At 45.9% G+C, this 26,095-nt stretch overlaps 1 protein-coding gene and 2 long non-coding RNA genes across 3 annotated transcripts in view; all 3 read left to right on the forward strand.

Moving 5' to 3' along the window:
• The first annotated feature begins 245 nt into the window (after positions 1-245).
• Positions 246-13,284, forward strand: LOC145524358 (uncharacterized). The gene is made up of 3 exons (XR_014067437.1): positions 246-1,133; positions 2,017-2,219; positions 11,860-13,284. It is a non-coding gene; the product is annotated as an uncharacterized LOC145524358 (long non-coding RNA).
• A 5,241-nt stretch (positions 13,285-18,525) lies between these two features.
• LOC145524367 (uncharacterized) overlaps positions 18,526-26,095 on the forward strand; it is a 134,739-nt gene continuing 127,169 nt past the window's right edge. Inside the window, exon 1 of the long non-coding RNA XR_014067444.1 lies at positions 18,526-18,686. This is a non-coding gene — a long non-coding RNA (uncharacterized LOC145524367). The remainder of the gene's footprint in view (positions 18,687-26,095) is intronic.
• Positions 18,975-20,087, forward strand: PRLHR (prolactin releasing hormone receptor). Its single transcript, XM_081536424.1, has one exon. The coding sequence runs from the start codon at positions 18,975-18,977 to the stop codon at positions 20,085-20,087; it is 1,113 nt and encodes a 370-aa protein (XP_081392550.1).

A 26,095-nucleotide genomic window follows, 5' to 3' on the forward strand; every position in this document is an offset into this window, starting at 1 on the left:
AGGTGTTAAGGGAAGAACTGACTCCAGGATGGATCTGTTGCTTTTACTTTAGCCTTTGTTCCCTGCACCACCTGCACCCCCACCCCCACCCCACTCCCCGCCCTGCTTTTGTTCACTAAAAGGATACTGTGTATCCTCGGGGAACTCTGCCCTTCTGTTAGATTATTGAAGCAAGGTTCAGGACCCTGCGCACCTGTGGGTGGCTACAGGAAGAAAGAAATGAACACATCTTCGTCCGGAGGTTTGACTTTCTAGGAGATGTGTGCAAGATTAATGGGCTTTTTACTTTATTTCCTTACCTTGCTCAGCTCTGTTCTATACAAGAACCTGGCATCCAGACCCCAGAAAATGGTTATTTTGAGAAATTAGTCTGCCATCTTCTTAGGCAAGCAGAGAGAGCTTGGATTTGGGTAAGGGAAACTAACCCAGGGAACTACCCGGAGCTTATCACCTGGGTTATCTCATTCAGACTCAGGAGCACAGAAAGTGAGGACTCTCATGAACCCGATCTATAGATTAGAAGCAGGCTCAGAGAGGCAGGTGACTCAGCCAGCATCACACAGTCAGGCGGGGTTAGAACATTTGAGCCCATGTCCTTAACCCCTGTCATGGAGCTTCCACCATAGACGTGCCCAGGAAGTGATTTCAAAAGGTCTCTGCTGGCCCTTCCACAAAACCTTCTGGATGACCATCTCTGGGCATCCATCCAGTCCCCCCAGTGGCCCCTCCAACTTGTGTTTCTACCTCAGCGAGCTTGTTCTCAAGTGGAAAATACCTCCTCAGCCATCCTCCTCCCAGGCCTGCCCCGTGTCTTCCACAAGACTTGAACTTTCAGAACGGCTGTTTTGGAGGTGTTGGCAGTTTCCGCTATTCCTTCCTCTGGACTCTGGCCCAGAACTCTGCTCATGCTTGAATGTTTGGGGTCAGTCATCCTGAGTGTCTGAGTTTAGGGAGAAAATGCAGGTCATACTCTCGGGGTTAATTCAGAGGATGTGATGGATGAAAACTCTGGACCAAGTCTCAGGACTCCCGGGACGGCAGGGGGGCAGCAGGGTTGAGCACAGCAGAGGCGGATCTGCCAGCCGCAGACCCTTGGCTGCTCTCAGGGACTGTCCTACCACCCTTTGCTCCAGGTAAGACTTCTCCCCCAAGGCCATTTTGAGTGGGAAAAAAAGGGTGAACAGACATTGTACAATTCAATTCTTTCTCCGGTCAAATCAATGCTGCCTTCAAGGAAAAAAAGCAAAAGTTGAATTTATTTTTAAAAATTTCTTGTTTTTTTTTTTAAACTAGAGTATAATTGTTTTGAGGCTTCCTAGGTGGCGCTAGTGGTAAAGAATCTGCCTGCCAATGCAGGGGACGTAAGAGACATCGGTTCGATTCCTGGGTGGGACGGGCATGAAACCCACTCCAATATTCTTGCCTGGAGAATCCCATGGACAGAGGAGCCTGGTGGGCTACGGTCCATAGGACTTCAAAGAGTCAGACGCAACTGAAGCGACTTAGCATGTGATTACTTTACAATGTTGTGTTTGTTTCTGTTGTACAACAATGTGAATCAGCTGTATGTATACATATATCCCCTCCCTCTTGAACCTCCCTCCCCTCTAGGTCATCACAGAGCACCGAGCTGAGCTTCCTGTTCTATACAGCTTCCCACTAGCTTCTATTTTGCACATGATAGAGAATATATGTCAATGCTACTCTATCAATTCGTTATAAAAAGAAAGATAGCTCTAAATCATGTCCTACACTTGCAATCTCATGAACTGTAGTCTGCCAGGCTCCTCTATCCATGAGATTCTCCAGACAAGAATACTGGAGCACACTGCCATTTCCTTCTCCAGGGGAACTTCCTGACCCAGGAACTGCACCCAGGTCTCCTGCATTACAGGCAGATACTTTACCAACTGAGCTATGTGGGAAGCCTCAATTCATTATAAAGCAGATGTGATACTATCTTACTCCATCTCCAGGGAAAACTTTTTTTCTTGTCTCACCCCTGTTGGCTGGAAGCAACATCGTGTCTCATGGGTCCACTCCTGCTCACGCTGCTTCCCCTGATTTTGGAAGCTGTCAAGTCTCCTTCATCTGGATGTAACTTAACCAGAACCTACCAAATGCCTTGGGGAGCAAGAGGATAAATCATCATACCTGACTGGTCTCATGGAGGCAATCAGCCCAACAGATGAAACCCAGGGGAGGAGGCAGTCCCGCAGGCAAGTAAAAGCAGGACCCAGGACTGGAGGGGGAGCTGGGGCTGGAGGACTTGGGACAAGGAAGAGGTCAATGTGGGCTCCAGGTGGGGAGAAGTGGTCCATTTTTTCTCGGTTTTATAAACTACACAGGACTTTTAACAAATAAACATCTTTGAGGATGCCCTTACCTACGGGATGAGGGTAGGGAAGCAAAGCACAGTCTAGGCAAAGGCAATGAGTTGAGAGTGAACACACTTGGCCTCTGAGCACAGCACTTCTCTCTGTTTTTATGTCTGCACAGCCAACATGGGTTTTCAATTTTGAATGAATAGAAGAATTAGATCAGAAAGTTCTGGGAAACTAGATGGAATTGGTTCCAGTTTCAGGTGGTCATTAGCATCACAAGAATACCCTCCACTCGAGGAAAAAGCACCCAGTGTGAGTTCCAGGGAGCTGGGGCTACCGAGTGGCTGGGTGACCTTGGCCTGTCATTCAGCCTGGCCTAGGTCTCCTCACCTCCTTTTGCCCCAGAGCTCCACATTTTTTTTGTTTGTTTTTTGTTTCCTGGACTCCTTGGGAAGCTCCTGAGTGCCCTGGATGGGTTTTGCATTACCCGAGCTTGGTTAAGTGGAGCCGGTGACCCAGGGACACGGTGCTCTTGGCAGAGACACAGAACGCTGTGTGCGACCTGCAGCGGGGTAAGATATTTCCATTAGAAAGACCAGAACAAGGCTGGGGGAAATGCTAAACAGTTCTTTCCTGGGTGTGATTTTTGGCCTGAGCTACATAGAGGGGTTTTCCTGAATGGTTTGGGTGTGTCTACTCAGATACAGAATGGGGTTTGTGATTCTGAGTACCCAAACGAAGGCAAGTTGGAGAAGCTTCTAGCACAGTGCTTTTTTTTATGATGCTAAGTGGGCAATCGTGTTTTTTTTTTTTTTTTTTTTAATAATTGATTTATTTTATGCTGCATGGATTTTCTCCAATTGTGACGAGCTGGGAGCTACTCTTCCTTATGGTGCACAGGCTTCTCATTGTGGTGACTTCTCTTGTTGTGGAGCGCAGGCTCCAGGCTCACAGGCTTCAGTGGTTGTGTATGTGGATTCAGTAGTTGCAGATCCTGGGCTCTAGAGCACAGGCTCAGTAGTTGAGGTGCACACACTTCACAGCATGTGGACCAGGCAGGGATTGAACCCCAGACCAGGGATCGAACCCCTGTCCCCTGCATTGGCAAGCAGATTCTTCCCCATTGTGCCACCAGGGAAGTCCTAGCACAGGGATGCTCGAAGTGGGACATGCACCCCAATCACCTGGGGTCTTGTTCGAATGCGGTGCTGATTCAGGAGGCCGGGGGATGAAGCCTGAGGTTCCTTTTTTAAAATATTCATTCTTGTCTATTTGACTGTGCTGGGTCTTAGTTGTGGCACAGGGGATCACCAATCTTTGTTGTGGTATCTTTAGTTGCAGTATCCTGGATCTTTCGCTGTGGCATGTGGGATTTAGTTCCCAGACCAGGGATCGAACCCTGCATTGGGAGCACGGAGTCTTAGCCACTGGACCACCAGGGAAGTCCCCTGAGATGCTAATTCTAACAAATCCCAAGTGCTGCTGCTGCTGCTGGTCCATGGACTGTACTTTGAGTAACAAGCCTCTAAAACATTTAAACCCATGCTTGACAGATCATTAAATAGAACTGACAAAAATAGAACAAAGAAGTGAAAGCAAGAAGGTCTCAAGTTCTAATATTCTCCCAGGATTGTCAGCTGCTTGAGCGTTTGATGGATAACAGGACAGTTTCTAGGAACACATCTTATTGCCTTGAGTCCTGTGTGTTTTCTGTGTTTCTTTCCCCAATGAGGAAACTCACATAAGAAACATCTCAGGGAGCTCTCTAGCTATGTTTAATTTTGAGGGTTTGATTTAAGGGAAAGAGTCCAACATATCCCTTAGATGCATTTTTGAAATTTGTGATATGAAAGGAAAGTGGCTGGGGAACAGTAGACAGACTTTGATGATTTTCACTTGCATGCAAAAGCATCATCCTAACCGGCAGAGCCTTCACACAGCTGGAAAACTCCTGGAGAGTGAGAATGAATATGTTATTCTTTTGATTGGATCTAGTGAAAAATGAGAATTGACTAAAACACAGCTTACTAAACTCTGAAACCTGCAGCAATTACGCAGGCGGAGTTTCCTCGTGGTGCTTTAATCTTGAGAGCTGAAACGTTGTAAGGAGCACACTGGGATTAAATTATTTCCTGCAGGGAGTCTTGTCTCAAGGAAGTTCAAATCTGAGGGCCTAAGCTTGTTTCCTAGATTTGTAAGAAGGCCAGACCTGTGGAGAGAAAAACTAAAGTGAAACTGTCAAAGGATGTCCATGGACATTGAGTAGAAGGGGGACCATCTGTCATTGAGGAAGTGGGGACAAGTGGTATCATCCAGGTGTGTGGAGAGATAATGTTATATTATATATACTATATTATGTATTATATAATGTGATACAACATTATCTAGGTGTGTGCAGACAAGTGATGGTGACCAGGTGTGCAAATAGTTGACATGACTGTCTCAGGACCACAGTCTCAGGCTCCCGGACTGGCAGAGCTTGTAGAGATCTTTGGGATTATCTAGTTCTCCTTTCACAATATGTTTTATAGGTAAGGACACAGAGATTCCCGAGTTGGGTAGGGCTTGCTCTGGGACTCAAGTAGTTATTGTCAGTGTGGGAATTTGCACACATTGTCCCAGGTGGCTCAGCAGTAAAGAGTATGCCTGCAAAGCAGGAGAGGTAGGTTCGATCCCTGGGTCTGGAAGATCCCCCAGAGTAGGAAAGAGCAACCCAGTATTCTTGCCTGGACATTGCCATGGACAGATGAGCCGGGTGGGCTACAGTCCATGGGGTCGCCAAGAGTTGGACATGACTGAGCACACATGATCATATCCCAAGTCTGGGGTCATAAGCCTTTCCCTTTAGACATCTTTAAGCTGTCTTCTCCCCCTCATCCCAATTCACTCCTACAAGAGCCTGGCTGGTGAGGGTCCCAGCCTGTTCTGTTGTATGTTCCAGAGGTCCAGTGGCTTAGATGTTGGCCTCAAACATTTTATTCGCCATGGAGTTATGTGCTTCAGTGATGTCCCCCATGGGTGTCTTATTTAATAACATCTTAAAACACAGGTCCCTCTGTTGTGCCCAGAACCTGATGGAAAGCTCTGCCTTACTTAGGCTGGTGCATGCCCTTCACACAGGTCCTGCTGGCTTAGCCAGTGTCCCCCACTCACCCCAGGAGAATCTGTCCTTTCCAGCAGCCATCGTGAGGCCCTGGTTGTCAAGGGGCTGTAGGAAGGGGAACATGCAAGGAAAACCAAGTTGGAGGATTTAGGAATTTTTTTAGGAATTTTTCCCAATATCCATGAAAAATGCTACATTTCCTTTCCATGCTTATCTGGCCATTATAAGAACTCATGCTGTAGTTAAAGAGCTGTTACAATTTATGAAGCAAAAGAGAGTCCCCTGCAGTGCTGGTGAGTCTGAATTGGGTCATATCTTGAGACATAAATTTCCCTTTGCTGAGTGGCCCCTCAAAGAAACCTCTCCAAGAAGGCATATGGGAACATGTTTATTTTACTTTAATTTCTCTGGATTTGAATCTTGAGTTTTATAAAATAACTAATAAATATAGAGCAGTATATGTTAATCAGCTAGAAAACATTATTACTGATAATATGCTTTATTCTCAACCCAAATATAAGTGTTAATATGGAATCTTTTTTCCAGCTTCATTGAGATGTAACTGACATATAGTCTTGTATAAGTTCAAGGGGCACATCTAGTTGATTTGATACACTTGTATGTTGCAAAGTGATTACCAATATAATGTTAGTTAACACCTCCATCATGTCACATAATTACCCTTTCTTTTTTGTGATGAGGACGTTTAAGATGCCTCTTAACAACTAAGTATATAATACAGTATTATTGTCTATATGCTTCCCAGGTGGCGCTAGTGGTAAAGAACCTGCCTGCCAATGCAGGAGACATAGATACACAGGTTTGATCCCTGGGTTGGGAAGACCCCCTGGAGGAAGGCATGGCAACCCACTCCAGTACTCTTGCCTGGAAAATCCCATGGATGGAGGAGCCTGGTGGGCTGCAGTCCATGGGGTCGCTACAAGTCGGACATGACTGAGCAACTTCACTTTCACTTTTCACTTTCATGCATTGGAGAAGGAAATGGTAACCCACTCCAGTGTTCTTGCCTGGAGAATCCCAGGGACGGGGGAGCCTGGTGGGCTGCCATCTACGGGGTCGCACAGAGTCGGACACGACTGAAGCGACTTAGTGACTTAGCAGTAGCAGCAGCAGCACATTAGACCCCCAGAATTTATTCGTCTTAGAGCTGGAAGCTTGTAGTCTTCGGCCAACATCTGGAACATCTTTATGATAGTGAGGTTTGCGATGCCAAAAAATGTGGCAAACAACCTAAATGTCCATCAATACTTTTCTCTGGGTTCAGATATATACATGTAAATGCACAGAGAAAGGACAAGTATAATTTCTGAGGGAGAGAGCAGGATTTTATGCTCCTCTGTTTTATGTCTATTAAATAGGAGAACATGTTCAGATACTACTTATGTCATTAAGAATAAATTGAAAAAGATGTAAGCTAGAGAAAGCAGTGAGCTAGTACAATTGTCTTCCAGGATCTATTAGGTAAGGAGAGAGCTAGGGCTCTGTTAGGCTTCTGTGGCAGGAAGCCAGGCTGAATTTGGCAGCTGCTTCGTGCCCCCTGGGTGGCATCCTGATCAAGTTTGAGGAAATAGGGAACCAGGATTACTCACTGTGAAGACAATGGATCTCACACTTGAGTGTGCATCAGAATAACCTGCAATACTTGTGATAGATTCATTTCCCCAGCTCTCACCATCAACAGTTCTGATTTAATGGGTCTATCTTATGGTCCAGCAATCTGCATTTTTTTTTGTTTGTTTTGATTCCGCGAGGCTTTTGGGATCTTAGTTCCCCGACCAGGCATCGAACCCAGGCCCACAGCAGCGAATGTTTCGAGTCCTAACCACTGGATCGGCAGGGAACTCCTGAAATCTGCATTTTAAATAAGCACCAGAGTTGATTCTGATGAAGATAGTCTTTGGGAGGAGTAATACATTTCTGTTATTCCTCCTTTGCTGAGTCACTGCTCACGATGTCGTCACAGATGAAAACCAGGGCTGTTTCCCTGGTGACAGGGACTCATTCGCTAAGATTAAACATAGGGAAGACACACCCATCCTAGACCTTCTAACTGCCAGACTGCTATCCCTGAAAGCCCTGTATATGTGTGTGTGCACGCGCACACACACATGCACAATGAACTTGATAAACACTGCGAGGACCATTCTAGGTCTGCACTTTGCCAAAAGGAAAACAAACAAACAGGAAAGAGCCCCTCACTTAGATAGCAACACCAGAATGAACTTAAATGTGTCTAGGTAATAATTTGGAGGTAGACGTAACGAGATGTGGATGGGTTCATCACTGTGTTTTGTCAGGAGACATATATTAATGGAAACTCAAATGAAGGGCTTCTGTAAGGTCATGCTTTCCATGTAAATGTGACCACAAAGAGCCCTTCACCACTAAATGGCACCATGGAGATGCAGGATGATTTGTACCATCCATAAAAGCCATTTTTGTCAATAATGAAGCAGGGTAGAAATTGAAATGAGAAAGCAAATTGCCTTGCCCCTGCCTTTGGAAAAGAATGTCATAGAAATAAATGGCTTTCAAGTGTTTTGTTTTGGTCTCCTTGTTTATCTATCTATCTAGCTATCTGTCTATCTAGCTATCTGTCTATCTAGCTATCTAGCCATCTAATCTATCATCTATTTATGCATCCATATATATTTACTTCTAATAGACTAAGCTTTTAGAATGACATGAGCAAACTCTGGGAGATAGCGGAGGACAGAGGAGCCTGGTGTGCTACAGTCCATGGGGTCACAAGGAGTCAGACATGACTTAGCGATTGAGCAACAGCAACAAAGACTAAGCCTAGGTATGCCATCCATGCTGCTAATGTGGTTATCGGTAAGAGTCCAATCAAAAGTTAAAAACTAAAGTGGCTGATATCTCGAATTGGGCAGGCTGGCCAAGCCTTGTGTCTTTTAGGGGAGTCTTTTTTTTTTTAATATATTTATTTATTTTAGTTGGGGGCTAATTACTTTACAATATTGTAGTGGTTTTTGCCATACATTGACATGAATCAGCCATGGGTTTACATGTGTTCCCCATCCTGAACCCCCCTCCCACCTCCCTCCCCATCCCATCCCTCTGGGTCATCCCATTGCCCCAGCCCTGAGCATTTGTCTCATGCATCAAACCTGGAATGGTGTTCTGTTTCACATATGATAATATACATGTTTCAATGCTATTCTCTCAGAACATCCCACCCTCACCTTCTCCCTCAGAGTCCATAAGACTGTTCTATGTATCTGTGTCTCTAAAGAAGATGACCTGGCTGGGTCCTGGATCTTCAGGAATTCAGTGAGGTCCAGGGATGGCTGCAGTGAGACTGCCTGTGATGAGAGATCCTAGATAAGTCAAGGGCAGGTATTAAAGCTGCCCTCAAATGCTGCAGAGAGGTCAAGTCTCCAACAACTCAGCCACCACGGACCTCTCTCCAGACCTGGATAACCACATCAAAAATAGACAGCCCTGTAAGCATCATTCATGGACCACTTGGGATATTGTTAAAGACATATGTTTCAAAGTTAAGCAATCAAAAGGAGGAGGAGAAAGTTGTACCAGTCAGCAACATCACCCAGGTACTCCATACTAGTGCCTGCCAGGGATGCAGGAAGGATGGGAAAGCCTGCTCTGGGAAGAAATAATGTTGAGCACTGGCTGGGGAAAGAGGAGGAATGGATTCCTGACACAAAGCTTCAGCCCGAAGAACATTTCAGTTGTTAGAAAGACTCAGTGAGCACTCACTTCTGTTTGTGTTTGATGTAAACATAGGAGGAGAACACATTTAAGCAACACATGCAACATTGACATGGTTGAGCAACAGATGTTGTGAATCCTTTTAATACTCTTGGGCATTAAAATAAATATGATCTATAAGGGTTAACACAGTTTTAATTTACTAAAGCAATTAGCAAAATTTCCCAGTAAACATTAACGTCCCTCTTTCATAGCGGTTGTCGGAGTGGCATTTATCATGATCTTATAGCAAAGTGACTTTTGTAGACTTCTTTGTTATTAGGCTGCCAAATTCTAGACAATAATGTTCTTTTTTCCTGCGATCCCTGGGCTTTTTATGCCTGGTAAACAAGGATGGAATGAAGAAAAGCATTTAGACTACAAACCAGCAAATTCTTCTCACCACAAAGATTATCTACTGGAGTAATGCTCAAGAGGAAGCCTTGAGAATTACACTGAAGAAACCCTCTTGACAAGAGGTGGTGACATAAGGCAGGACAGAGATTTCCCCCAAAGTTGACCCCATTGCTGTGAGCCAGCTGTGTGCCAGTTGATTCACATGTACTGGATCTTCCCAATGTCTTTCAGAGAAATGGACGTTGTTATGAATTTCTCCTATTTCCCAAAACTGAGATCCTTCTCGGATTAGGACAGCTCATACTTAGAAGCAGAGCCTGGTTATACAAGCCCAAGAGCCATCTGCTCTTCTTCACATTTGGGTTTTGGGACCATTTCTCTCCTTCCTTTGGCAATCAACTTGTGCTTCTCTTAGGGTTTTCTTTTTTTCTTAAGCATCTTCCCCCATTTGCCCTGCTGCTATTTTAGGGAGCAGGAAGAGGACAATCTGAGAAAATTTATTGTTTTTGAAACCCAGCTCTGGAATCTTGGTGTCTTAAGAGAGCCGACTATGAAAGCTGGTAGCACTCACAAGCAGAGTACTTAGTGAATTAAAAAATTTTTTTATTTTATATTTTAGATGTGGTATGCAGGATCTAGTTCCCTAACCAGGAACCAAACCCAAGCCCCCTGCATTGGGAGTGTGGAGTCTTAGCCACTGGACCACCAGGGAAGTCCCTATTTTGTGAATTTTTAAAGCGCTGTGTTGGTGTAAGATACCGCTGCTCAACCAAGGGTGATTTTGTCTCCTACCTGCAAGGGTATTTGGCAATGTTGGAAACATCTTTGGTTGTCACAACTAGGTGTGTGTCCTACTGGCATTGGGAAGTAAGAGGCCTGGGATGCTGTTAAACATCCCATAAAGTAAAGGACAATCTCCCATGACACAGATTTATCCTGCCCAATGTGTCACTAGTGCCGAAGGTGAAAAACCCTGCTATAAGGCATTGCTGTATCTTTTATATCCTTGGAAGCTATTTTTTTTTGTAAGGGGGTATGTCTCATAAAGTGGCTCACAGTTAGTTACATATATTAGGGTAAACAAAACTCGTATACTCTAAAATACACAGAATACTTTTACATCCTTAATTCTCTCATTTTTTCTCTGGTATTTTCATTCAAAATGATGTAGAAACAAATTAAATTAAACGATGGCAAGCAAATTAAGAGAGCATTCGAGTCTCCTTATAGCTGTTGGTCTTTTAAAACTGATGTTCAAGACAGATAATAGAGTGAATGCTTGTTGTAACTCATGGCTGGTTGTCCTTTGCGCATATTTGGGGAAATTCCTCATCATCGTCCCCAAGTTGAAGACAGAACCCAAAGTCCCAGCATTTTTGCAATTAGAACTCAGGTATGGGATTCTGTGGCTTCCCTGGTGGCTCATCAGTAAAGTATCTGCCTGCAATGCAGGAGATGCAGGTTCGATCCCTGGGTCAGGAGGGTCCCCTGGAGGAGGGCATGGCAACCCACTCCAATATTGTTGCCTGGAGAATCCCAAGGACAGAGGATCCTGGTGGGTTACAGTCCATAGGGTCAAAAAGAGTCGGACACAATGAAGCGAATGAGCACACATACATGAGACCCGGGCTCTGCCACTCAGATGCACCTGAGTAAAACTGTCCTTTAGAAATGAGGAACCTGAGGGCACCTGAGGAAGTGGGAACCCCATTTTGCTGGACAAGGTGCACAGGTGCTTGGCTTCTGGGAACAGCAATGTCTGCAAGACTGAGTTCCTGATGCAGAATGGTGTTGGTGGAGGCGACAGTGGCCATGACAGCAGCATTGTTACAGGCAGGGGATGTGGGTGGAGATTTCTTCATCAACGCTTGTTTTAGAAGCTGAGTCTTGAGGCTGATCCTCCAGTCCTCTCAGCAGTTACAGGAAGGAGCTGCCACTCTTTTCTACTTAAACCAGTAGAGTGGGTCTGCTGTGTGCCAGGAAGACCTCTGACTGATGCACAAGATTATCAGTGGTGAGCTTCTTTAAAACCTAGAGTCTTTTTAAAAAAAATTTTTTTTTTTGACATTTATCTTTTTGCATTTTTTAATTTATTTGGGTGAGCTGGATCTTAGTTGTGGCATGCAGGACCTTTGACCTTCATTGTGGGATCTAGTTCTCAGATCAGGGATGAAACCTGGGTCCCCTGCAGTGGGAGTGTGAAGTCTTAGCCCCTGGACCACCAGGGAAGTCCCCTTAAAGTCCTTTAAATAGCCTCCTTTGCTCTAGTAATGTTCTGAGTGTCCAGTTTAGAACCAAAGATCGAATGTCCTCCTTTCTTTCCAGGCTCTAGGTGTGGGGCTTCAAAACTCTGGGGCGCAGGTAAAAGACCAGGCTGGAGAAGGAAATGGCAACGCACACCAGTATTCTTGCTGGGGAAATACCACGGATACAGGAGCCTGGCGAGCTACAGTCCATGGGGCTGCAAAGCGTTGGACAAGACTTAGTGACTAAATAGTAACAACAGAAGACTGGGGCAGAGGGAGATCCCATCAGAAAGTTCTTCCCTGAGGGAACTGGAAGGGTTCAAATTCTGGGCCTGAAAGAGGTAAAAGAGAACAGGGATCAAGGGCGCCTCCCCAACCCCAGCCAAAACCTAGCAGTTTAACACTTTAACATTTAGATCACCTTTTCAATGTGTGTTGGAGGTGGGGAGGTTTGTCTTTGAAAACATCTTTTGTATTTATTTCATGAATTGTTTGGATAATAAATTTGCCCAGAAATGGGTGGAGGGATAGACCAGCCAGGACTCTTGGAGTGGATGGCTGGCCATCCGTATGGAGTGCTTGCTCTCTATTCTTTAATACCCTCTTTGGAGAAGGAAGTGGCAACCCACTCCAGTAATCTTGCCTGGAGAATTCTGTGGACAGAGGAGCCTGGCAGGCTACAGTCCATGGGGTTGCAAAGAATCAGGCATGACTGAGCAACTATCACTCACTCACTTGTTCTTGACACCCTGATTGCTAACTCAAGATCCTATTTCTTGTTTCTAGTTGAGTGGGTGATTCTGAGCAGGCTCCAGGTTAGAGTTTCCCTCCTGTTTGTATTTCATGGGGCATGAAGAAGTGGGCATCAGGCTGGATAGTTACAGCTGTTAGCATTTCTTGAGATAAGAGATAGATGGGCTCCAGTTAAGGCATTTACAATCAGCTTTCTGTTTACCATCCGAAAAGGAAGTAAAAACAGAAAGAGAGTAAATATCCAATGTTTGTCTCTTGTGAACACCTTAAGGTAATAGTCATGGCAAGGACAAAGAGGGGCAAAACCCTGTTTAAGAAAAGGCTTAAGGGACTCCGCTCCCCCTCTTTTGGGACACTGGAGACTCCACGTGCGCAGAAAGGCTCCTTGTGGGTCAAAAGTCAGGGGATAACACCAGGACATAATGAATCTTGCTCCTCCCAGAAACCTTCACCTTGAGATCCATCTTAGTTGAGGGGGACATGTGCACTCAGGGGAGGGTCCTAGGTAGGTCAGATGTGGAAAAAGAAACCATCTAATTGGCCTGAAGGAAGACAAAGACCTGGAAGAACTGATCTATATAAGTGACTTAATCACCTCTTTACGTCGCTCCTCCTCACTAGGGGGAACACCCACACCCTTTCTCTCTGGGTGTGCATCTCTGCCTGCTTTTGCCTTAACTAAACTGTTTCTCTGTGTACTCTCCCACTTGCTATTATGCTATGTCTCATAATAAACTGTGTCCCTCATTTACAGTTTCTGCCTCCATAATAAATGCATTTTTCGCTAGACGCAAAGATCCAGGGAAAAATAACTTCCAGCCTCTAGCCCCTGCTGGTCTGATAGCTAGGATTCTTAAGTTCTCATCCAGGCTTCCCAGGTTCAATTCCTGGGCAGGGAATTAAGATCTTACTTCATGCCGCCGCTTATTGCTGCCTCATTGAGATCAATTAATGCAAGAACAATTATGAAAAAAGAAAAAGCAAAAAGAAATTATTTAAATAAGCATCTATAAGGAGATATGTTAAGACCAAAAAGAATTCAAAATCAAGAATTCCCAGAGATTGCTAATTTACTAAAGCCACAGGGCTTTTTGGTTTTACCACTGGGTTTTTTAGCTGCACCCTGAGATTGCTTTCATGGTTCCCTCCAGTAGCTGATTCTGTTATGAGAAAACTCTGCCCCAGACTGTGAACTCTTTGAGAGCAGAGAGTATGTCTTGTTCATCTTTCTCTCACTCAGTGCACCTTGCCCAGGACTTGTCACCTAACAGATGAATCACAAATAATTGTTGAATTAGCAGGTTTTATTGTTCCCTTTTCTCATGTGGCAGGGAAGTTTCCTACCACACCCCAACTCCTCGTGTTTCTCTGGGGGGTTACCCACTCCTTTCCTGGGGAGCTAGCCTAACTTCATTGAAGACAGAAAAAAGACAAGACTTTGTTAGTCTAGTTACAAGATTATGTAATCAGCAGGAATCTACACTATAAAAAGGAAGATGTGTTTGTCTTGTAGATGTTTTACTCTGAGGCCATTCCAGCAAGGATCTAGTGATTCCCTGGGTCCTGTCCAAAGCCTGCCTGAAATAATCATGGCCCGATAGGTGACTAGTGAGAAAAATAAAGGGTTACCTTACCCTATCTTCTGAACTCCACCTGCATGAGATGTCATCTAACGGTAAGTTTTCTTTCTAGAAAGTTTCTGTTCCTTCTTGCCCTCCCAGAGCTAAGGGCCTTGTCAAGAGCTTTCACAAGAGCTTGGTTAGAGAAAACCTAGGGGTTGCCTAGGTATCCGGGCCCAAGGGTGGGGACTCACGGTGAGGCTCAGATTAAAATGAGACAGACATAAGATGTACACCCCACGCATCACTTTAGAGATGACTCTGGAGTAGAGGACACAGGCCATTTGGGGCTCCTTTTGATTTCTGATGGGGTGAGAAAGAAAGGCTAACAAAAGAAAGATTTCTGACCAGGAAAGTAGCATTTAAGCCTCCAGTCTGTGTGTGTAAAGCTAGACTGAAGAGTTGAAAAACAAGTAGTATGTGTGTGACAGAGCTAGAAGGGATAATTATTATGTCTGGAGTCGGGGATGAAAAAAAAAAACATTTTCCCAAAGCCCTCTAAGGGAAGCACACAGGGTTTTCTTGGCCTTTGTATGTGATGCCACATCAGTTCTCACACTGCCTGTAACAGGCTCTTCTCTCCCGTCAGTGGTCAGCCTGCCACGCTGAGTCAGCTCTGTCTGAGGAGCCAGAGGGTGCCTGGCTCCTGGAACACACACAGGGCAGGCTCAGAAGACAAAACTCAAGTCTGGGGGAGCATCTCTTACTTTATTGCCTGGACTTAAGTTTCAAAAACTGCTCTCTCCTCCCTGGTAACTAAAAAAATGATCTCTAGTGGTTTCTCCTAAAAAAAATTAAAAATTAAAACATGACCTCAAATATTTTCTTCTTCTGCTGCTGCTAAGTCGCTTCAGTCGTGTCCGACTCTGTGCGACCCCAGAGACGGCAGCCCATCAGGCTCCGCCGTCCCTGGGATTCTCCAGGCAAGAATACTGGAGTGGATTGCCATTTCCTTCTCCAGTGCATGAAAGGGAAAAGTGAAAGGGAAGTCGCTCAGTCGTGTCCGACTGTTAGTGACCCCATGGACTGTAGCCTACCAGGCTCCTCCATCCATGGGATTTTCCAGGCAAGAGTACTGGAGTGGGGTGCCATTGCCTTCTCCAATATTTTCTTCTAAGTTTGGGCTAATTGCTGTATATCAGCATGAACTCAGCTGTCATAAAATCTTCAGTGTCCTTAAGCAGGCTTCCCAGACTCTTTGCCTTTGTTGTCTCTGACTCCGTCTCATGTTCTCTACCTCCTGTTGTCTATTGTCATCAAAAAGCATAATACCATCCTCTAAGTTCATACAGCCCAGGGTTTTGTCTCCTACATGGGATATAAGTAAGGGACATTTCAGCTGAGGCAGAGAGATCTGTTTAACTCAAACATGATAGAGGTAGCATTGTAACCAAATTTATTAGAGCTCCTTTAATATACCACTGTGGGGGAGTGGTTCCCTATTTTTATTAAGTCCTATTGGAACTTACTTATATTTTCTGTTTGCGCAGATGTGTCTGTCTTGGATCAGAGGCAGTAAAGTACAGGGAAGTGGAGGGCTTGGCTCCAGAACCCGGCAAACTGAAGTTGAGATTCCAGCCCCACTGCTTTTCAGCTGTACCATTATGGTTAGTTACTTAGCCTTGAAGTACCAGTTACCTCATTTGTAAAATGAGCATAATAGTAATTTTGAGGGGAATTTCCTGGCTGTCCTGTGGTTAGGACTCTGCGCTTTCACTGTGGAGGGCATGGGTTTGATCCCTGGTTGGGGAACTAAGATTCCACAAGCTCTGTGGTGCAGCCCAAAGAAACCCAATAGTTTTGAGGGGATCAAATGAGATAAGGTGTGTGAAGTACTTAGCACAGTGCCTGGCATGTAAAATGCTCTCAATAAATGGTGGCTATTTTTAGCCATTCAATCAAAAAGTATATTTATTTGGCATCTGCTGGGTTCAGACATATTGTAGGTACCAAAATGCTTCAAGACATTGGCCCCTGCCCATAAAGAGTTTACATCAGGGGTTGTGGAGGCAGGGGGAGGAAACACTTCCACAATTTCAAAGGTAGAGTGTAATAAAGGACAGAAAGATCGTGAAAGGGAGAAGACCTTGAAGACAAGGTACCTTTTGAATTGAGCATTGTAGCATGTGAAGAATGTGAGTTGTGTGGGGATGAAGCAATCGATATTCTAGAGAAAGGGAATAAACCCCAAGAGAGATGATGAACAGGAATGCTAAGGTCGTGTCTGTGTCCAGTAGGCTAGTGTGGTCTGAATATAGGGAGTGAGACAGCTGGGAAGCCAGACCAAAAAAAAAAAAAAAAAAGAGGGAAGATCAGAATAAAGGGGCAGCTTGATTGGAAATGCCATGCTAAAATTTCCAGCCTCTGTTTGATGGGCCATTAAAGGCTTTTGGGGAATAGGAGGTAATATAGCAGACCTCCCAGGTGCCACAGTGGTTAAGAACCCACCTGCCAATGCAGGAGACTGTAGGAGACATGAGTTTGATCCCTGGGTGGGGAGGATCCCCTAGAGAAGGAATTGGCAACCCACCCCAGTATTCTTGCCTGGAGAATCCCATGGATAGAGGAGCCTGATGGGCTACAGTTCATGGTGTCGCAAAGAGTTGGACATGACTGAAGTGACTTAGAGTGTCCAAAAAAAAAATCACCTCAAATTGTTTTTCAACTCTGTTACCACAATTTCCTCTGCTAAAGATACTTTGAAGCAAAAGAGTGCCTCAGCTTTTGGGTACATAAAACCCTGTTGATGAACATGATGAGAAAAATCAAAAGGTGTGTTGCAGTTCATGAGGTTGCAAAGAGTTGGACACGACTTAGTGACTGAATAAAAAGGGATTAGTCAGGCACAGATTGTATTTTATTTTGAAGTATTTATTATTTTTTTTACTATCATACTTTCTCTTTAGCTATAATGAAAGAAAGTGATTATAACTCAGAGCATGTGGATTTAGAACAAATTCAGTTGCATAAAATTGGATTGCCTTTGTTCCCTTGTTGACTTTTCTCCCTGTATGAGCGATCACTTGAATTTGGAGAGTGAAATAATTTTACTTCTTTCCAGCCTAATGGGAATATTTGCAGCCAGAAGACAGAGTACAGGGCTTGTGAAAGAGGGGATAATAAAGCTCCATCCTCTGGGGAAAGGGAAGAAAAGGCGAAGGGAGGAGATGTCTTCAAAGGAGGGAGGCTACAAAGCCTCCTTCCTGCCTCCCCCAACTTGGTCCAGATTAATTTGTATTTCAGTGAGGATGTAATACTGCTAAAGATTTTATGTAACTTTTAAGCCTCCTGGATGTTTGTTATTTTTGTTATCCTCGTGGAAATCGTGCAATTACTAAAATGTGGTGAGGAGGCCTTAGCTGTTCATTTAAGGATGGAGAGGGTGGGGTCTCAGAACTTATATTCCATACTGCTATTGTCAGGGAGATGAAGAATAGAGTGTGGTAGTCAAGAAACAGTGAAGAGAAGGGGAGGGGGTGGTAGTGGAGTAGTGAGGGGCAGGGATTGAGGTGTGCCTGCTGCACAAAGGCTGCATTTTCTGACCTAAGGAGATAAAACCCAGCGCTGTCAATGGCACTGTGAGCGGTGACCGATAGCTGGAGCACAAGTCACTCCGGCCCATTGGCCTCCACTCCACACTACCGCTCTTGGAGTCTGCAGCCCGGCCCAGGATGCAGGCAGCGAGGCAGCTCTTTGAACCAAGCTAGGGACCAGGTCCCTCCTCCAAACGCGACGGACACAGAACTCCCTGTTTATCCGCTCCCAGGCACGCATGAGCTGCGCAGCCACGGCCGTGGGAGCTGTCCGTGGTGCTGAACCATTTTCTTGGGCTTGATCGGACCCGTGACTCGCATCGCTTCGCCAGCTTAGGCAAAGGGCTCAGTGCGTCCCGGGGAGCGCGAGCCCCCGAAGGTCTGCGGCTAGTTCCAAGCTCTACAATTTAAATCCCTGACAGAACTACCTATGCGACTCTCTTAACCCGAGCCAGGACTCTAGGCAGGATCCGGCTCTTAGGGACGAGTCCCTCATCCCTCCCCTACATCCCGTAGATATCTCAATCCCCCACCCCATTTCCTGCCCTGCGCCTTCCTTACGGAAACGGCACCAGGTCGTCCCGAGAGCCCGGCAGTTCACGCCTCTCATCTCTCTAGTTTACTGCACTCTCCTTCGGAGGGGGACTCTCCCAGGACGCCGCAAGCTCCCACAGTAGAGATTCTCCTCCGGCCCTCCGGCCCCTTCTTCCTTTTCTGTTTCTACTATCCTTCTCCTATTTCTCAAAGCACCGAGTTGGGAGGTGCGAGCTCCGCCCCTATTTTCCCTACAAGGGCACGCTGTTGTGGGGGGCGGGGCGAAGGGGAGGTGCTCCCAGCCCCTCTCAAAAGCCGCGAGTCCACTGGGAACTCGAATCTTCTCAGCTCCGCGGAGAAGCGGAAAAGCCTACACCACCGTCTGGGTGAAGGACCTCCAGGGACAGCCAGGATTCTACCCCTCTTTCTCCGGAGAGCTTTCCCATCCGTCAAGCCCCAATCACCAGGTAGGACTGCACCTGGGTCTGGCTTGTGTGGACTGTGAGGGCTCGAAATAGAGTGGAAGGCATTTAAATAACCTATGCACATCTAACCACCCCTAGATTTCATTTTACAGAGGTGGGGGTGACAGCACTTTTAATTTTGTTGATTATTTATTATGGCCAGTCATTCTAAAGGGAATATTTGAGTAATTGAGATGTGTGTGTGGCGGGAGGCGGCGGGAACGGTTGGCGTAGGAGGGGACGGATAGAGAGTGGGAGGTGACAGCTCTGATTATCTTTGGACAGGTGGCTATGGCCTCATTGCCGACTCAGGGTCCAGCGGCCCCTGACTTATTTTCTGGGCTGCTGCCTGCGGCTTCAAGTCCAGTCAACCAGAGCTCAGAGGCCTTGGTGGGAAATGGGTCAGCGGCTGGTCCAGGCGCTCAGGCCATCACGCCGTTCCAGAGCCTGCAGCTGGTGCATCAGCTGAAGGGGCTGATTGTGCTGCTCTACAGCGTCGTGGTGGTCGTGGGGCTTGTGGGCAACTGCCTGCTGGTGCTGGTGATCGCACGGGTGCGTCGGCTGCACAACGTGACCAACTTTCTCATCGGTAACCTGGCCCTGTCGGACGTGCTCATGTGCGCCGCCTGCGTGCCGCTCACGCTGGCCTACGCGTTCGAGCCACGCGGCTGGGTGTTCGGCGGCGGCCTGTGTCACCTGGTCTTCTTCTTACAGCCTGTCACCGTCTACGTGTCGGTGTTCACGCTCACCACCATCGCGGTGGACCGCTACGTCGTGCTGGTGCACCCGCTGCGCCGGCGCATCTCGTTGCGCCTCAGCGCCTACGCGATGCTGGCCATCTGGGCTCTGTCCGCGGTGCTGGCGCTGCCGGCCGCCTTGCACACTTACCACGTCGAGCTCAAGACGCACCGCGTGCGCCTCTGCGAGGAGTTCTGGGGGTCCCAGGAGCGCCAGCGGCAGCTCTACGCTTGGGGGCTGCTGCTCGTCACCTACCTGCTCCCCCTGCTGGTCATCCTCTTGTCTTACGTCCGGGTGTCGGTGAATCTCCGGAACCGCGTGGTGCCGGGCTGCGTGACCCAGAGCCAGGCCGACTGGGACCGCGCGCGCCGCCGCCGCACCTTCTGCCTGCTGGTGGTGGTTGTGGTGGTGTTCGCCATCTGCTGGCTGCCGCTGCATGTCTTCAACCTGCTGCGGGACCTTGACCCGCACGCCATAGATCCCTACGCCTTCGGCTTAGTGCAGCTGCTCTGCCACTGGCTCGCCATGAGTTCCGCCTGCTACAACCCCTTCATCTATGCCTGGTTGCACGATAGCTTCCGCGAGGAGCTCCGCAAACTGTTGCTGGCCTGGCCCCGCAAGATTGCGCCGCACGGCCAGAGCATGACAGTCAGCGTGGTGATCTGATGCCTCTGTGCCAGGCCTTGGGGAACTCCAGTCAGCTGGTCTCGGAGGGTGCCCACCCAGAGGCGGGACTGGAGAGCTTATTCCAGAGCTAGGCTAATACTAAACTAATATGGCCCCAAACTGCCAGCCCACCCCTCTTGTCCCTCTGTCTTACTTTGTCTTTGTGTCACTGTAAAATGTTATGTAGGCTTTGATGAAAGTCTCGTACTTTGCTTGGAGGAGGCCAGGGAGAACGGAAGAGGATTTACTGTTTTTTCCTTTTACCACTGAAGGCCAAACAAAGCTCTTTCTCCTGGTTCAGATAATATTTCAGAAACGTGACTGTCTTCCTTGCTTTCCCTTCTGCTTGTTCCATGGGGAGTGAAGGAGCAATAAACATGGGGTTTAAAATGACTGGTTGGGGTTGGTAAAACTTTTCAGGTTGCCTTTTAAAAAGGACTCACCTGAGATATAATACCGGATAGTGCTTAGTCCATTCAAACCCATTACCTTCTAGGATTCCAGGGAAACATGTATTACAAATCTGTATCTAGAATTTCAGCATTTCCTGAACAAGACCTTTATGTGCCAAAGGGATTTTCACTTCAAATCCACTTGCATTTATAGTACAAAACACTTACAAATCACCTTCAAGAGGTTTTGCTATTATTTTCTCTCTTCCTTATCCCCCAATTGCTATTTGAAAATGATGAGATGGATTAGTTGATGAAGAGATAGATAACATAGGAGTAAAGTGGAAAAGGTTCACATAAGAGGAAATAGAACTGCATAGGACAGAGTATCTGTGTATATGTTTGTATATATACACAACTAGTGTTTGCCACAAGGCAAGCACTCAAATATTTGGTTTTCTGAATGCTCAATGTAAACTGTGAGCTGTAACATGCTCTTGTATTCTCTAATTGATCTTGCAACAAATCAACAGCTGTGAACTGACTGCTCAGCACCCGCTCTGTGGTGACACACTTGGAGAACGATCAACTCAGAATACAAGGACTAGGAGAAGCTTACTGAAAGCCAGAACAGAAAAATAAACTGCCGCCTACAGAATGTACAGATCAAACCCTTCCAGGGTTAAGGGAATAGGTGAAGACTGTTGGGCCACGAGAAGGCTGCTAATTCTTACCTTAACACCCCAAGAGTTCTTTAAATGAGGACAAGTGCCCTGGGACAAGAATTTCCACATTGATGTTGGAAAAGTGCCCATGGCAGTGAAGGCAGGAGTCTTGGGAAATGATTCATGATATGCAGCTGTCAGATTAACCTTTGTGGCATATGGGGCATAGACTGGTGTCTGCAGCCATTCAGTTACCAACTGGAAGATGCCAGTACTACCCCAGCTCACTAAACAGCAGAATCAGTGTTTTCCCACCTCTCCCCTTCTCTTCCTCTCAGTGAACTCATTCACTCAGTAAAGTGTGCCCTTAAAGGAAGGGAAAGAGGAGGTGATTTGGGGATGACAAGAATTAAATCCTATTACTCTGATGTTAGTAACCACCATGGAGAGTGGTTCCATTCATGGTTGGGTTAGTTAACAATATGAATCTTTTAAAATTAAATTAACTTTTATTTTAAATTAATTTTTATTGGAGTATAGTTGCTTTACGGATAATATGTATCCTTAGTATCTATATCGGAGAAGGCAATGGCACCCCACTCCAGTACTCTTTTGCCTGGAAAATCCCATGGGTGGAGGAGCCTGGCAGGCTGCAGTCCATGGGGTCGCTAAGAGTTGGACACGACTGAGCGACTTCACTTTTCACTTTCATGCATTGGACAAGGAAATGGCAACCCACTCCAGTGTTCTTGCCTGGAGAATCCTAGGGACGGGAGAGCCTGGTGGGCTGCCGTCTATGGGGTCACACAGAGTCGGACACGACTGAAGCGACTTAGCAGCAGCAGCAGCAGCAGGAGTATCTATATGACTAGACTTTTCACAGCATGGGGAAGGGCAGGAAAAAGCTGGAGAAAGGAAAAGATCATACTCTGGATTGGTACGTGTAGAGAGTGGAAAGACAGGGGAAAAGGGTAGAATTAGTGAGGGAGGAATCTGGTTAATTGTGGTCTCTTCTTTGGAGGGTTCGAGTCACTGGTTTCAGCCCTGACTGCTCCTAGAATTACTTGGGGAGCTTTCAAACACCATCAGTGCCTAGGCCGTATCCCCAGACAATTGATTAGAGATGGAGATTGGGCACCAGCATTTTTCCAAAGCATTTCAGGTGATTTTAACACATAACAAAGGTTAAACACCTTAAGAATGATCCTATTTCTAACGAATCTCAGAAACATCTGAATGAAGCTTTGGAAATATGCTATTAGCCTTTAGACAATACTTGATGGATCACATAGAGGTAAATCTTATAATCAGAATATATAGGTTTCCATTCAACAGTTTCCTTATACATCTGTGTGTAAGGCTCTGTATGAGTCCAGTCAGTTGTTTTTTTTTAAGTATTGTTATTCAACTTTAGGTCAATGGCATTATAAAGTTATACTCCATGAGTTATTCTTAGTTGCTGGTATGTTAAAAAATTCGAAATATTCCTGGATAGTTTAAGTCAACTGTGAGAGAACAGTGTCCTCATTAATTACTAGAAAAGCTCTCACCAGTTTCTATCCTGCCTACAACTTCAGTTAAATTTTTTTAACATGTGTGTGGACTTTATGGAAAGCCTAAAGAGGCTGAAGAATCACTGTGTTTAGAGACATCTTTACAAATTATGCACATTGGCAACTGAACAGCAACTAATTAATTCTTACCCCATCTGAAGTGTACTTGAGACTTGTTTGACTACAAAACCCAAACACATTTCTCAGAAGTGAGTCTTATAGAAATCCCATAGGGTTGAGGTAGAACTTTTAATTTGCTATAGTAGTTCATTTTAGTTAATACCAAGTATCCAGTCCTTTTCCTGCAAGGAGTTGTAAAGCTGGGAATGGAGCCAGCCTGCTACTTGGCACCAGCCCTTTCTGAGACTGATGGGAGGTTTTGTAATCCTCTTTGTAAGCATTGTCACCAAGTCTTACTTTTGGCAGCCAACCAATAGATTTATCTCACTAAATCAGCTGGGGAGTATTTCAATACATGTTGGCCACAGTTACCCAGAAATAGCGATTTTTAGAGATGCTAAGGTAACTATTCCAGTTGATGTAACCTTCCTGAATTTTTGATCTTGTGAATTTTCAGTCTGTCCTTCTATGGGGGGGTGGGGGCGGGTGTTAAGTTCCCAGTTTATTTTCTCAGACTGGTTAGTTCACCACCTCTGTCCTGTGACTTAGTAGTCTTGCAAACATAAGGTATGGAGCTTATGCCAAGAGTATGGCTAGATCTGGAGTGAACCCAGGGTCCATCCTACAGATGAGAGGTTAAGAGCACATTTACTCTTCAAGGTGGGTCCCTAATTGATTTCTCTTCATAAGCTGATGTCTTTGTTTCATGCGTAAGATGCATTTGTGGCTGACTCACTGTGTGAAGCTCTTCAAGCTGGGGCTTGTACTGTCTTTCACACACTGTAGGTACTCAATAAACATTAAATCAGCAGAACAGTCTCCAGCCATGGGATTAATAAACCAAGCCAGTTACACACATGGTCTAACTATACACAACCTCAGGATGGCCAGGATCAAATCAAGGATAAATCATACCAAAGAGAACATGCTACTCAAACTAGACTTGTCAATTTCAGCAAGTTCCAGGAATGAGCTGTTCATTTGGGGCCTTCTAATGATAGCATTTCATTACATGGCACCAAGTTTTGTGTTCTCCAGGATTGTGTGTATCTAAATCCAGTGGTCATCAAAGGGAGAGTAGAGAATTTCGTGCTTAATTTCTATATCATTACAAATCTTAATCATTATTTAAATGTTAGAATTTAATTACTCCCACATATAACTTGAGAAATTTAAACGCATTCAACACATGGGTCTATAAACAAAATTTAATCATCTATATTCAGAACCATTAGTGACAACATCATAAACAGAATTTTTGGTACATCTACAATAAGACTTGTGGATTTACGCACACATTACCAGGGATTTTTTTTTTTTTTTTGCAAAGTGAGATAAGCCAGTATGTAAAAGATGTTGGAAATGTAAAATATTTATTTGGATGGATGAGAGTTGCAATCTTGATGTGTTAAAAGACTGTACATTCCCAGTCAGCCTTTGGAAGTAGAAAATCTTATTTTGAACAGTGAATATGTACACTGTTAACAGGTTTTGAATTGTTCTCCTCTGTTTTCCAAGTCAATTCCTCTTCATTTCCCACTATTTCTGTATTCTGCCTTTTTCCCCCTTCTACATCTCCATATTATCTATGAATATCTTTGACCTGATGCTTCCTCCACCCCAGTGAAGGGGAGGTGATGGGATTCAAGCTTCCATCTTGTTGAGGAGACACCCTGGCTAATCCCCTTGCAGAAAGCAGGCTGCAACCAATGAATCAGGGTCTTGGCACTCATACGATTAATGTTTCACAGGCAAGTACCAGGCAGAGGTGGATAACAGGAGCTTGCACAGAATCTCCACAGGATCCTTGACATGATAAATCTCATGCGGAGCTCTCAAGAGGGGTCTAACAATGAAATGTCAAATGTATTTCATTTTGATGTTTGGGGCTGTAGTGAGAAAACCTGAGCCAGAAAAAGCCAAGGACAGTCTCTTCTTCAAAGCCTTTCCTGCCTCCCTCCCTCAGCTCTCAAAAAAATCCTCTTCTTGACTTGCTGATGACTGAATATCCCAGCCCCAGAACTCATCTCCTTCTGGAGTGACATTTAATGAGGTATGGAAAGTTACACCTTTTCCTGCCACCACACACATTCAGTTATTGCCAAGAAATGAAAGAAGTCCCTTGAGCTAGAAAACTGAAATAAAAACGTCAGGCCTGAGCTCTGGGTTAGAAGTCAGGTGCTGGGTTTCTTCCCTAGCCCAGAATGGCACCTTTGGGTCTCCATCCAGGAGGCTGGCCCATTCACCTGGGTGGCAGGTGCAGTGCTGTAGGATAACCCAGGGTGGTCAGATCCATGGCCTGGCCACACTGGCTGTGCCACAGGCAGCTTCCTGGTGAAGCCAGCCCTTCTGAGGCTGCTGCCCATTGCAGGCCAAATGCTGGGGGCACAGTGATCTCTTCATTATTATTAATACAAAGAAGACCCAAGAGCAGTAGCAGGTGAAAAAGTGGAGTGTTTCTAAGTGTCTTCAATGGCCGTAACTGTTCCTTTACGACAAGCCTCTATTTATACCTGTATCTTTTTGCTCCAGTCTCCTCCAGCAAATCCTATCCTCCTTTCCTTTTCTGTGATATAATTACAGTGCTTGTGGGCATTTCTGTAGAAAACATTATATTTTGGGAGAAGGGTTCTTTTGGAGGCTTAGAGTGAGACTAATAATAAGCATCTGGCTATGCACCAAACGACCTAGTGGGAACTCACTGTGCTTCCGCCTGACCTGCTCCATCAGGAGCACCCAAGAGCCTGTCACCTGGCTCAGCAAGAGTGCAGCAAAGGTGGTAGATTTCCGAGTGGAGGAGGAGTATGGCAGGCCTGGAGGAGGGCCACTGCGGGGCCCAGGAGTCGCAGGTATGGGGAGGAGTTAAAGGAAGGTTGGGCCGTCTAGAGTCACCACTAGTGCCTCCAGCCCCTGTCAGGGTAAGGGGCTCCCGGGGATCCACTCCTGTACCCACGTGGGTGCCATGACATTGGCCTACATCTTGCAGTGTGTCCACTCAGTATCCAGTGCCTTCCTCTTGACCTTGAGGTCCTCTGGCAGCCCTGCCACCACTCTGTGTGAGTGTTCAGCTTGCTGTCCTCGCCCAGGTCTCTGAAGTTGGTGGCATTCCTGCTGCACAGCTGCGCGTACTGGTGGCGCTCAAGGGGCCGCGCGCCTCGGTCCTGACCTGGTCCTGGGCAAGAATGCCAAGCCTGCACCGATGGCACATGGTGGTCGACTTCGAGGTTGCCTCTGTGTCACCTCTGGCAGAGGCTGGCGGTCTTCCCAGGCTCTCTCTG

The sequence above is a fragment of the Giraffa tippelskirchi genome, chromosome 2, assembly GCF_054371585.1.
Source record: "Giraffa tippelskirchi isolate mGirTip1 chromosome 2, T2T-mGirTip1v1.2.pri, whole genome shotgun sequence".
NCBI lineage: Eukaryota > Metazoa > Chordata > Mammalia > Artiodactyla > Giraffidae > Giraffa > Giraffa tippelskirchi.